General features: G+C 40.4%; 1 protein-coding gene across 1 annotated transcript in view; it reads right to left on the bottom strand.

Annotated features, from left to right (window-relative positions):
• Positions 1 to 14,385, bottom strand: part of CUBN (cubilin) — a 1,583,269-nt gene that overhangs the window by 1,323,166 nt on the left and 245,718 nt on the right. The window contains exon 16 of the mRNA XM_078663578.1: positions 2,152 to 2,314. Coding sequence (XP_078519704.1) covers positions 2,152 to 2,314 — 163 coding nt within the window. The remainder of the gene's footprint in view (positions 1 to 2,151; positions 2,315 to 14,385) is intronic.

The raw sequence follows: 14,385 nt of genomic DNA, 5'->3' as shown, positions 1-14,385 counted from the left end.
AGTTAAGGACCATTTGTGTTAGGAACAGGGAGATTAAGTGATTTGCCCAGAATCACAGGATGTTGAGCCTATGCCAAGACTCGAACCTGGCTCCCCAGCTCCAAAGTCGCAAACTCTAGCCATTATGCCCCATTCTCTCCCCACTTGAAGAGTTTCATGGTTGGTAGGTGGTTCTGTGCTAATAGGAGCAAGGGGCTTGTGCAAGCTGTCTCCTGACGAGAGCCCCGGCACTTATTTTTTCTCAAATTAACCACTGACTGCGTGATGCATTTATATACTTCATTACTTGATAGCTCACTACAGCAACATTACAAAGGGGAAATACGTTGGATACATTTTTGGTAAGTGTCCCAGAACACACAGTAGAGCCACACATGTTCCTATACCACAGTTTTCGTGAGTGAACTCAGACCACTGAGGGAAAACAAACATTGATCTCATGGTTTCACAAAGGTCCTTTCAGTACTGTGTTTGGAAGAGGGATGGCATTTAGACCTTAGTGCCACATTCTTACAAAAACTTTCAAAATACAAATAGCCCAGTTTTACGGCACAGAAGGAAACCAACTGAAATATGCATTCTAGCACAGAAATGCTGACGTTACTCGTAAAGCTCCAAGATTTTGAAACAATGGCTCAGTAAAAATGAAACTTGAAAACACCATTGTAACCAGTGATAATTTATGGGACTTCACTATGAAGGAGACATTTGATGGTCTCCCTGTATACCCAACCAGCATCTTTCAGAAGGAATACAATGTGTCAATCAAATCAGGCTATTGATGTGGCTTATCGGAGGGGGCATAGTAAAATGTTATTCTTAGTGGTATTTCTTAAAAAATGCACCATTGTTTCAATTGCTGATTCACAAAATAAGAGTAGTGACTGAACTCAAGTTAGGGCTGAGTTCTGAAGTTTTCACTTTTATGTAGACTGGTTTGAAGCTCGCCTCTCCTGCTAAATATTTCATTAAGAATGTGAAATGTGTTAGGTGGTCTCAGCATCGCTCCTGGTGGGTGTGTTGTGCATGCTCAGGTCATGAGAATGTTTTTATTTGCACCCAATAGCAATTAAGAAGATTCTGGAAATGTTCCTTAGATATGTTTACAGACAAACAAAAATTCACCGGAGCCACTCTATGCCATAATGAGACAGTTCAGCGCACGGAACCAGTTGGCAGTCAAGGTATGGAGAGGAGCAATTAAATCCAAGAATCAACTCATGCTTAAAGTTAGCAAAACCCTCTGAGGTCTAAAATAGAACTTCTATTGGACCACCAGGAAGCAACCAAATTCAGCAAAAATCAAGTCAAATGCCTGATGAAGCAGCACCTACAAAGGAAGAAGGCTTCTACCCATCTAAACAAGGGAATCTAAAAATATTATTATCTGGTCAGATCTCATCAGCATCAAAACTAAAGGGACCAGTTGTATACCCCTGAACAACAAGTTATTATAAATAAAACTGTTTTCCAGGGTACAGAGTAACACATTACCATAGAACGAATATCATGCAAGGAGATTGCAACCCAACACAGCAGTTATTATCACATGAAATTCTTAATCTATTTCGTTCTTATATGTAGGACAGGCAGAAAGCAGCCACAACATAATAAAAAGTAACACGCTTACCTCTCACGTAGCTGGTAAATAACCACATATTGTTTTGTCTTTATAGTCATATCATTGTTTCACTCATTTAATCACGTTCTTAATGTTATGTTCTAGCTATCAAAAGGCCAAAAGTGTTAAATAAACTGAATTGACCAAGCTACTCGCATGTTGCAGTTTACAAAAATGGAAACCAGTACCCAGTTTCATTTTAAAACTTTTTCCAAAGCAACACACGATAATGATGTTTAAAACTACTACAAAAGTATTTATCTCAACTCACACTGCATTCCAGTAAGCACCGTTTCTTCCACAAAGCGTGGCATTAATTTAACGAGGCTTCTGTTTAACAAAATGACCTATATATTCCACACGGCCAATGGCTTCTACTTTTAATGAGCTGATTTTTTTTCAGGAGGATATGTCTTGTCACTTTTCCTTCCTGTATATAAATTAAGCACCCTGTATATTTTAGAGGCACATATGAAATGCATGTTTTCTGAGGAGCATTCTTCAGTACTCGGAAGACATGCTCTACTCACTGGATGATGTTGTGTAGGTGATTTGGAAGCCTCGGTCATTGATCGCACTGTCAGAATGGAAATGGATTCTTGCTTGTGGACCACTGGTTTGCAGTGGAGCAGGTGATCCAGTGCTGCAAAATTTGCCAAGGACAGGGTCATCTTGAAGGAGTCCATCTTGAATCTATAACAAAGTACAGTTCATTAAATAAACAGGGAGCCTAACATATACAAAGGGCATATAGTTGACAGAGTGATTCATACACATTCACATGGTCTAACACAGGTGTAGCTGTATACCCTAGCTCAGATTTATTTAAACCACACATAACGCAACGCAGCGAGAGAACTTGCTGCTCTGCGCTGTACGACAGGGAGAGAGCAGGCACATGCCATATATACTAAGATAAGACACATTACTGCTCTCTCCTTGTGCAGGCACACTGAGGGCTGCCTAGCACCAACGCAGGTATCCTTGCACCATGGTTCAAGAGTGTCTGTGTTACAGGCAGGATTGTTTTTGTGCAGGAAAGGATTTCTTCCTACACACAAACTTCTCAGCTGCATTTTCTACTTTCTATGAATGATGCACTGAAAGAGAATAATGAGTAAAAAATGAAGATATTTCTCCTCGTTACACCACTGTTGGGGAAGGAGTACCATTTGATGCAATCCCAAGTTTACTTCACCTTTTAAAACTGAGACTGCGTCAAATTCCATGGGTGGATGCATGGAAAAGCTGATGCTCCACCTATGGAATTTCTTTACATCACATATTAACTTGAGGCTGCGATTTGTGCTACCTTGCATTTCTCTGAATTTATTAAGTCACACAAAGATACGCAAGGTGGCTTTGAGTGGGCTAGTAAATCTCACTTTAGCCCTTGTATTGCCTTGCATACCCTTGTGTGCGACAAGAGCAACGCAACCTCTCAGTTAATCTGGCCATGTGTTTGGAATGTGGTGGATTAAATGGTCAACAATCTAATCCTCATATTGCACATAACATAGATGTTTGCCAGGGTCAATTCCCATTTGACGTCTGGACAAGTTCAGTTTTTGAGACTATAAAAATGGTGGATAGAACATTTGCTGACTATTCTGGGTTGGATTCAATTTTTGGTCATTTGCTCACTGTGCTATTCTACAGAAGGACTTGCAAATTAGTCTTGGCCCTTCGAAAACAGAGATATGTCTCAGAGCTCTCTATACCACAGGGCCATTACTTGCAGGACTTCTAGGCCAAAAACCATTTGTATTCCGGTTCCCGCTCAGATGCGACAGGCCTAGCTGTACATCCTTGACATTCTATTTGGAGCAGGGACAAGAAGGACTAGCATATGGTTTGTCTTCTTCTGGAATGACAAAGTCAAATATCAATAGTGTCACACACTGGATGCTATTAAAGACTTTAAATGTATTTTAGGTGACACAAAGGTATTGCTGTTACACATCATTAAGATTATCTGTTATTACTGAGATATTTCATATCATCAGTCATATATTTGGGCTGCCATAAATAATGATAGAAATTTGACCTACATGATTTTTCTTTAGGAATTTTTGGTACACAATAAAGTATAATGCCAGATAATGTTTCAACAGACACATTTGAGGAGAGACAGACTATTAGCCCAGAATTGATTGCGGATGCCATCACATGAGAACATGTCAGCCCCATTCAGTATCATTACTGAATTGAGCAGGCTATAAAGGCAGAAATGTTTGTGAAAGAGTTATTCCTCGTGATACATTCAAATGTGGTCACAGTATGCATGTCCTTGCAATCAAAGTGGTGCACAGATCACATAGAAAAACCATAATCAGTTTATCTTGTTTAACCTTTGCCATGATATAAATTTGGTGCTAACTCCCATCATGAAGATGATCTCTAGTTTTTCCACGCTACGTTTTTCAGACAAACACCAACCCATTTATTGAAATATTACTGTTAGTACCTACCCCAACAATTGTTCATTGGGCTCTCTATTTGATTGTAGGTGCGACCATGTTGAAAACACCCACAATCACATACAAAGGTTAGCATTACTAATATGGCTATTGTATCAGCTTTTTTTCATGGGCATAAATGTGAGAGTTTGACTCATACCTAGTTCCCAGGTGAATATGATGTACATTGCTGATTTCCAAATGTTGAAATCCACAAACAGATACAGAGAATTTTCTAAATGATCAACCTGAATTATATAAATAAGAGGTATGGATGAGTTCCTTTGTGTAGTTCTAAAACAAATCATTCAAAGACTTGCGGGTGCACCCTAAAGGTCTTCATTTACAGCAAGAGACTTGACTGTTGATGATAGGGCAGCCAATGCAGGTTTTGTTCAGGAATAAAGGCTGTGGATCTTTTTCAAGGTATAGTACTATAATAATTAAGTATGTCCTGGTAGTGTAAACATAATATAACATTGTAGTTTCAACAACCGAATAAAAAGAAATCTTGGCCTGTAGTAAGCACGGTCTTTACACCTCCCTGCAACTTGTGTAACTAAAAGCAAAGAGGACCCACAGAAGTCTTTTATTCAAGGTAAGTGATTTAGATAGGAGGCAAGTTTTTATGAAGTCGGGTAACTTGGAGGGACTGAGATAGAAGGATAAGGTGCCCAATCAGCCAGGAACCATAACTTAATCAGGAAACATAACTTATTTAACAAGAGATTTTACAATAAAATATATATATATATATATATATATATATATATATATATATATATCCCGATCGCAAACAAACTGTTTGCAGCGCCTCTCCCAGCCTCTTAAAGAAGGCGGTCCGTCATGAGGCAGGCAGCCTCTACGAAAATGCACCAAAGCCGCCGTGCTTCTACACAGCGTACCTCAGCACGGCAATAACGGACACCATACGGTTTGAAGTGCAGCAGTCGTGGATTTATTAATCAAAAGATGGTCACTGGCAAGAGAAACACTCACTCGACGCGTTTCGGGATTTTCTCCCTTGGTCACGAGTGTTTGACCATATGATTCATTGGTTAATATAAACATGTGACATAGGTGTGAGTGAAAACAGACTCTAGAAACAGACTGTCGTTTTCAAACAAAACAGAACGTTAAATTCAGTGAGTCTAAAAAATAATCAAGCAATACAAAAAAATAAAATAAAATAAAACAGATGCTTACATGCTTTTTGGGAAATGCAATCATAATTATTGTCAGTTATGATGAGGGCATCTTTGGTTCTTCGATTATGAATTCAGTTACATTTTGCCAATTGGGGCAGGAAAGGGTTTGATCCCAATTAATTTTGGTTTAATGTACTGAGCATTTATTTGCCCACTTGGGCACGAGGTAATTATTTTGCACTTGTATATGTAAATATTGAAGCGTCACAGCACCCTTGTTATCAACTCGATTAGAACCAAGATGTGGGATCTAGCATAACACACAATGAGTAAATTCCAACAGAAAAGCGCACTTGTGCATTTAATTTGCATTTCCTAAAAAGCATGTAAGCATCTGTTTTATTTTATTTGATTTTTTTTGTATTGCTTGATTATTTTTTAGACTCACTGAATTTAATGTTCTGTTTTGTTTGAATACGGCAGTCTGTTTCTAGAGTCTGTTTTCACTCACACCTATGTCACATGTTTATATTAACCAATGAATCATATGGTCAAACACTCGTGACCAAGGGAGAAAATCCCGAAACGCGTCGAGTGAGTGTTTCTCTTGCCAGTGACCATCTTTTGATTAACAAATCCACGACTGCTGCACTTCAAACCGTCTGGTGTCCGTTATTGCCGTGCTGAGGTACGCTGTGTAGAAGCACGGCTTTGGTGCATATATATATATATATATATATATATATATATATATATATATAGATATATAGATATATATATATATATATATATATATACATATATATATTTTTCGCTCAGATTTCTACTTCCACTTCAATAGAAACCACGCACTCCGGGTATAATTTCTCCAAAACTTTATTCTGTTCGCAACAGACGCGTTTCGGCGCTCCGCCTTCCTCAATGTTACAACATTGTGAGGAGACGCCATGTTTTATCAGTCGCATCCACGTAACATTTCTAGTAAAAACAAACAAGGGACTTATTTCATACACCATATTGGTTGAGTATTCATATTGTGGTGGCATTGCAATCATTCAATCCATATAGACGCCTTAACTATATTATGTTAAATGCATCTTACTACAAAGTATATCTTTCACTTTGCCGTTCTATTCATTACGTTAATTGTAACATTTCCAAAATTCAGAATACTGCCGTGAATCGGCTAAATTTATTCATAAATGTCTACCAGAATATGGCGTCGCTAAAATCAGTATATCTGACAGCCAATCAATTTGTTATAATGTCAGTACCAATCTATATTTTGGTATCGGTTTACTTTGATCAAATATCGTTACTGATAGCAGCAGCGCCATATTGGTAGTTTTATACTGCCGTGTATCGGCCGAACGGACTGCTATTATAATGTACACCTCTCTTGTTTCATTAAGCCGTGGATCGGCCAGAATCCCTTGTCTAAGATTGTTTCCACCTAATACATTTATCTTATTTTTCAGATAATACGGGGATTGCTCAAAATCAGATATCGTAATGGATATTTGCAATTATTTCAATCCAAAGGTTCATTCAACTTTTAACCAACGAAATACTGTAAATTTCAAAGAGTTCCAAAGGATACATACATTTCTAATAATTCACAAAATACAGTTCATATTTACAAAACACATCAAGATAATTTCAATTACTTTCATGTTATCATTGTGCCATAGCAATCTCTGATTTATCCTTCTTAACATGATCTAAAGCAGCTACATTTTAGTGATGCTTATTTATTAGATCTTACTCAAAAGCCAATATGAGATGCTAATTCTTCACCTGCATTGAGTCCTTTTGGATGTTTCGTCATTAGATCCATTATGTATCGGGACTCTAACCTTCTTAATTTATGCAGTCTGTCTCCTCCCCTGGTACTTTCTACAATATAGTCCAAACCAAAATATTGCAACAGATTTCTATTGCTGGAGTGTTTGTCTTGGAAATGGCGCGCCACAAGGTACGCCTGATCGTTCTTATCAATTGCTCTTAAATGCTCCAAGATTCTCAATTTTAGTGGTTTGATGGTACTCCCAATATAGGATAATCTGCATGGGCATTTGAGACAATATACCGCATAGGGGGTACTGCAAGTGAGGTATTTATTGATGGTTTTCGTTATATCTGTTCCTGGTATCTCATAACTTTTGACTCTTCTGCTGTGCGCACAAGCTTTACATTTATAACATGGATGAAAACCTTTCAAATCTGCTAGGGCATTGGTTTTCTTTTCCAATTTCTTTAGATGACTTTGCACCAACATATCCTTAAGCAACCTTGATTTTTTAAAAGTCACTAGTGGAAAGGTTGGAATGTCATCCTTAATAATGCTATCGGTTTTCAATATGTGCCAGTTCTTTCTAAGCATGTGTTTTAAATAGTTAGCTTCTGCTGAGTAGGGAGTTACCAGCCGGAACTTCCCTGTCTCATCTTTGCCATCAATAGTAGTTTTATCTTTTGCTTGCAGCAGGTTTCGCCTCGGTATCCCTCTTACTTTCTTTAATGCTTTTTGTAGAGTATCCGTAGCGTAACCTCTTAACTTAAATCTATTGATGCATTCTAATGCTGCAGTTTCAAAATCAGAGTCTCTAGTGCTGTTGTGTTTAAGCCTGAGTAATTCCCCATAGGGGATGCTTTGTATCAGAGGGATCGGATGATTACTTGTTGCATATAGTACCGAGTTCCCTGCAGTACTTTTCCGAAAAAGAGATGTTTCAATCTTACCCTCCGAAATAAACACATTTAGATCTAAGTACTCAACACCTGTGTTGCTTATTGACCCAGTACATTTTAAATTCATGTTATTGTTGTTGAGGACATCAATGTAGGCCATGGCGGTTTGTTCTGAACCCTGCCAAATTATAAACAGGTTGTCTATATAACGACACCATTTTATCACCAGGCCCTTCTCACCACCCGCTTCCAGCGACCTGGGCACCTGCTCCTCCCACCAGCCCACAAATAGATTTGCGTAACTGGGGGCGAAGCAGGTGCCCATCGCTGTACCGGACGTCTGTCTGTAATAATTTTCTTTGAACATGAAGATATTATTCCTCAAACAAAATTCCACAAATGTTATCAGCATAGAATTGTGCTCTAGAAACCTCAATTGTCTTTTGCTTAGGTAGTGCCTGACCGCTTCAATGCCCTTGTCATGACTAATACACGTGTACAGGCTAGATATGTCCAGCACCATCAGCCTATAGCTTGGGTCCCATGGTGTGTTATCAATTTTTGACAAAAAGTCCTTAGTGTCCTTTACATAAGAGTCCAGTTCACGTACCAGACGGGTAAGAAAATGATCAATAAATGTAGAGAGATGTTCAGTTAAGCTGTTCTGGGATGAAATGATGGGTCTCCCAGGAGAATCAATGCTGTTTTTATGTATTTTTGGAATGTGGTAAAAAGTTGGTGTTATTGGATTCTCACTCCTCAGAAATAGATACTCCTCCTTCCCCAGCATGTTCTTACAATACCAGTAATGGATTAGGTCGTCATATTGCTTTATACTTGCTGTAAATTTCTCCTTAGTTGATATTTCATAGTATCTTTTGTCTGACAATTGTTTGTAGGCTTCCTTGCAATAGGTCTCCCGTGTCTGCATGACAACATTACCACCTTTGTCAGATGGCTTAATTACCACATTTTTATCCTGCATTAGATCAATAACTGCTTTCCTCTCATCTGAGTTGATATTGTTAATGCCATTTCCAATCTGCTTATATTTCCTTACTCTGTATTTAACCAGGTCATTTATCATAGCCTCCGAGAACACGTCAATTGCGTCCGGTGTTAGCTGGGGATTGAAGTGAGATCTCGGCCTATAACCGCTATCTTCCCTTTCTTGCTCAATGCCCATAGTTGCTGCTTGTGTTGCTGCTTCATCTGTGGCTATAGGAAGTTGACTTTGGTATTCCTCCAGGACTAATCCTTGCATTGCTTAGTGCATCGGTGACTGAGGTCCTTATTGGTGTCCCAACCGTGATTTTCAAATTTGATTTTGTTTTGAAATATTTGTGTAGTTTTAGTTTCCGGACAAAGTTAAACAGGTCTATGCGTGTTTGCGTATATTCTAGGTGGCAAGTTGGACAAAAGGTGAGTCCCAGGCTTAAAACTTTTTTCTCAGTAACAGTTAGAACCCTGGACGTCAGGTTTATAACTGTAATATCTTCTGTTTTGTTCAATTGTTGTCTGGTTTCTTTCGATTCACCCAATTCGATCTCTTGGGTCTTCCATGTCCTCTTCCTCTTGTAGCCCCCACCACCTCTTCTAGTTTTTCTTCGTTTCGTTCTGGGGGTTTGTTCTTGCCATCCCGTAACCATGCCTGTTTGATGACTTGAAACTCGTCCTGAAAAGGTGTCCTTGTAGTAGTCCGTGCTTGGATTCTTTCCCTTATTGTTTCATCCGCGGATTCATTCTCCGTAGCACTTGATTCAGAGGTCTCAGCTACCCGTGCAGGTTCTTGTGCACTTTTCTTACTTAGTTCTTTTCTGGGCGCATCAAATTTTCGCGCAAAGGTCAAGATCCTTCCTTGGGAATAATCTCTCTGGTCGTGGTCAAATTTCTCTTGTTTCCGCGTTTTTATCTTTTGTTCGTATTTGCCAAGACTGACTTTCATCTGTATCTTGATATTATCAATGGTCTCTTTGTTTTCCTCCAACTTTGCCAGTTCCTCTTCCAAGACTTTAATCTCCGCTAACACTTTGTCACGATCACTCCAGGCATATTTGATTAGGAGTCCTATGGTACCCTTGCAGTAATGCGAAGTTAGTTCCTCCCAGTCCGTCAACAATTGCGGGTCGGGGTTCTCGTACGACGGGACTGTATAAACTCTCAGTCCCCGTGGTACCATTTGTTCGTCGTAGTAGTGTTGTAGGCTTGTAGCCTCCCACCACTTTCTAACTTCCCTTTCATATAGTCTCTCTAAAGTTGTTAGTAGGTCGTTCATTTTGCTTGGCGGGCTCGGTTTGGAGGTTATTGCCCCGCCTTTATGCTTTTTAAACATTCCTTTAACAGCCTCATGCCTGGACGCTTCATTAAACATGGCGCCCTCCATTATTTTTGCTGCGCTCTCTTACTCATTTGGAGATGTGTCCCCTTCGTCTTGCCAAGTATGCTTATAGAAATTGAAAGACAGGTCGTCAGCTCACCACCATGCAGTGCGCTCTCAGTCCTTCCTCCGAAGTCCCGGTCCGGTCTCCCTTGGTGGCTAGCTGCTCCGTATGATCTCTCTGCGTTCTTCGGCGTGGCGGTGCTCCCGATATTGACTCACGCTCTCTCCTCCTGTAGTGAATGGGAGCACTCTCAGACGGGTGCGTAATGCGGTTACAGGACCCGCAATATATTTCGCTCAGATTTCTACTTCCACTTCAATAGAAACCACGCACTCCGGGGATAATTTCTCCAAAACTTTATTCTGTTCGCAACAGACGCGTTTCGGCGCTCCGCCTTCCTCAATGTTACAAACATTGTGAGGAGACGCCATGTTTTATCAGTCGCATCCACGTAACATTTCTAGTGAAAACAAACAAGGGACTTGTTTCATACACCATATTGGTTGAGTATTCATATTGTGGTGGCATTGCAATCATTCAATCCGTATAGACGCCTTAACTATATTATGTTAAATGCATCTTACTACAAAGTATATCTTTCACTTTGCCGTTCTATTCATTACGTTAATTGTAACATTTCCAAAATTCAGAATACTGCCGTGAATCGGCTAAATTTATTCATAAATGTCTACCAGAATATGGCGTCGCTAAAAATCAGTATATCTGACAGCCAATCAATTTGTTATAATGTCAGTACCAATCTATATTTTGGTATCGGTTTACTTTGATCAAATATCGTTACTGATAGCAGCAGCGCCATATTGGTAGTTTTATACTGCCGTGTATCGGCCCAACGGACTGCTATTATAATGTACACAACAAGAGAGGTGTACATTCACGGCAGTATTCTGAATTTTGGAAATGTTACAATTAACGTAATGAATAGAACGGCAAAGTGAAAGATATACTTTGTAGTAAGATGCATTTAACATAATATAGTTAAGGCGTCTATACGGATTGAAAGATTGCAATGCCACCACAATATGAATACTCAACCAATATGGTGTATGAAATAAGTCCCTTGTTTGTTTTCACTAGAAATGTTACGTGGATGCGACTGATAAAACCTCACAATGTTTGTAACATTGAGGAAGGCGGAGCGCCGAAACGCGTCTGTTGCGAACAGAATAAAGTTTTGGAGAAATTATCCCCGGAGTGCGTGGTTTCTATTGAAGTGGAAGTAGAAATCTGAGCGAAATATATTGCGGGTCCTGTAACCGCATTACGCACCCGTCTGAGAGTGCTGCCGTTCACTACAGGAGGAGAGAGCGTGAATATATATATATATATATATATATATATATATATATATATATATATATATATATATATATATATATATATATATATATATATATATATATATATATATATATATATGTGTAGTTCTTCTCTGTGGTGAAAAAAACATTCTCGAAGTAAGAAGTGTTTCCTCCCCAGTCCCACCTTAGAAACAGACTTGCTCCTACCCTTGAGAGAAGGAAATCTGCATTTATGTCCAAATTTGAAAACTAACTCCATAGCACTGGGGAATACTCATGGCCATACAAGACTGTTGGGGCCCTCCCTAATGCCCATACCAGCCACTAGATGTAATCATGGATACAAATATGCACATCGTAGAATGCCCACTCCATATTCCAGAAGTGGATAATTTAAACAAATTGTACCACAAATGGGTGTGAACCATCATCATCTTCTTACGTAGTTCCAGCTAAAGAACAATCAGATCGTTTCATGGCTTGCTATTTGAGACATGATGAACACATTGTGGGACTAGGTATTGGCTTCCAATTCAATCCAGTTTGACATCAACCTAGGTGAGACTGAATAACCTTATAGCTGATTGTATCACAGTGTATGCCCCCGTGAACCCCCGAAACGCCCTGAATAGCCACCCTGCTGCCTCTTTAGGGTAGGTACCTGACTACTCTGCATTTCCCTGCTGTTTCAAGGGCACCACCTCCCTGGAGATGGCTTGAACCCATGCTTGACCCCTAATTGTCCCTGCTGGGACTCATGTCGCCCTCTAGACGAGACCCACTTTCTTAGGAGCATCCCAGCTGTGAGATCCAACTTAAAGACTTTCCATATAACCCTATCACCTTCTGGGAAGTCCTCGAGGAGGAAAACCTGTATGCACTCGTGATCTAAGGTCTTTTGACAGGGGTTTTGTGTGTATTGGACTTGGACCCGAGCGGTCCCAACTTGTTTGAACACCGTCCCTCGTCATTTGGGGTATACCCCATTACTATTAACAAGCTGCCCCAGCAAAGTTATAATTGATTCACCAAAAGAGTAACAACTCTTCCAACAGCAGCAGCAGAAAAGCCTCTTCAAGTGGAGAAACTTTCTCCAAGAAGCCTGCCTGAAGCTGCTGCTCCACGTGATTGAGCGCTTCTGTGGCCCTACACACATCCGGATGCCCACCATTACGATCCCCCTATGGACTATTGAGGTTTTACCTCCTCCATCTCACTGTGTATGCCTGGAGCTGCCACGGAATCAGCCCATTTTGTCAATCACTGGGCTCTTCGTAAGGCTATGGATGAACTCAGGACAACCATCTTGAGGAACCAGAATTCGATCTGGGCCTAGTAAAACATGCAGTTATTGCTAGTAATTAGCGTGGTGTAGCTATTAATCAGATATAGAGATTCGAGCACTAATAAGCCTGCCTACATAACCGCTTAGGGGTTCATGTACACTTCATTGCACGTTCTTTCTAGTTATACGCAAACACAGCTTGACGCGACCAGCGCCATTTTGTGGCCTAGTCCACTTCCAGCACTAACGAAACCCTTCCATTTACACAGCCGAAGTCCGTTCCCCTGTGAAATAGTACAACTGTAGCAACCTGCTGCTTTTGCAGGTTAGGCCTGTCAAGGTTGTAGGTGGGGGTAGATTGGGCAAGCACATTCCAGGGGAGCGCTGTGCGGACTCTCTCGGAGTTAGCAGGAGGGAGTCACCCTCTCGACCTTGCTATAACGAGCTGAACTATACTGAGGAGGTTTTTGTCTTCCATATATGGTCCTTCCTTTGCACCAACCTGTACCAGCCTGTATTTTTTCATCTTAGGTAACGGTTTCGAAATGCAACAGTATATATGTGATCTACTGATAATGTGCCAGCAGTCTTCTTGGCGGACCTCGTGGGGTTAGATCGCAAGGAGCTCCTCTGGCAGAGTTTGTTTGTTATAATAAACGATTGAACCTTCTACACTGCCAACTGACTGATTATTGGTAATTGGTACAGGGGCTATTTGTAAGTATGGCTCTATTTGGGTTGTAATATAATTTTCGGTACTTTAATCTTTAACCTAGCAGTGGCTGACTTGGTCACCTCCTACAACCTCCAAACAGGCATCAGCCTTCAACATGTCGTCAGAATCCATTGCCCCTAGCTCCTCGCCTAGCATCGCTTCTTTTGCAAATCTGGCACAAATGATTTCAATATCAAATACTCCCCCAAATCTTTCCAAACATGCAATGAAAAACTTGAAACACAGGACCTTGAGAGACTTCCCGGAAACCCTTTTCACAGACAAATACCACTGCCAATGCAAAGGCTCCCTCAAACCAGACCTCCTCTTCACACACAATACTGACCTATGGATCAGATCCTTAAGCAGTTTTCTCCCATACACTTCTCTCCCTAACATTCCCCTTTTGCTGCATACTAAAATGCTGCTCCCCCTTTCCCTCTCCCGAGGAACTTTCTATATCCATTTACAACAAAGGGAAGATCATATTCCAAGCCAACAATACAACTCTGGACACAATCAACTTAATTTATTCCACTCTAAAGCCCTCCTGCGATTCTCAAGGAAGCCCCTCTCTGTCCACCCATAACACCCTCCACTCTCCCCCTTCGGGTCCACCCAGGCAGCGGCTCCCACCACAAACTTTCCTACAATACCTTATGCCCTCCCACAACCCATAGCTCACTTCTTATTCCAGACCTTTAACATCTCTTTCTCAGACCATCTCTGCACTATTCCTCTCCAACGTTCTACAAAGCACCATCCC

Source organism: Lissotriton helveticus, chromosome 10, assembly GCF_964261635.1.
Source record: "Lissotriton helveticus chromosome 10, aLisHel1.1, whole genome shotgun sequence".
Classification (NCBI taxonomy): Eukaryota; Metazoa; Chordata; class Amphibia; order Caudata; family Salamandridae; genus Lissotriton; species Lissotriton helveticus.
This window is presented reverse-complemented; position numbering and strand designations above follow the sequence as displayed.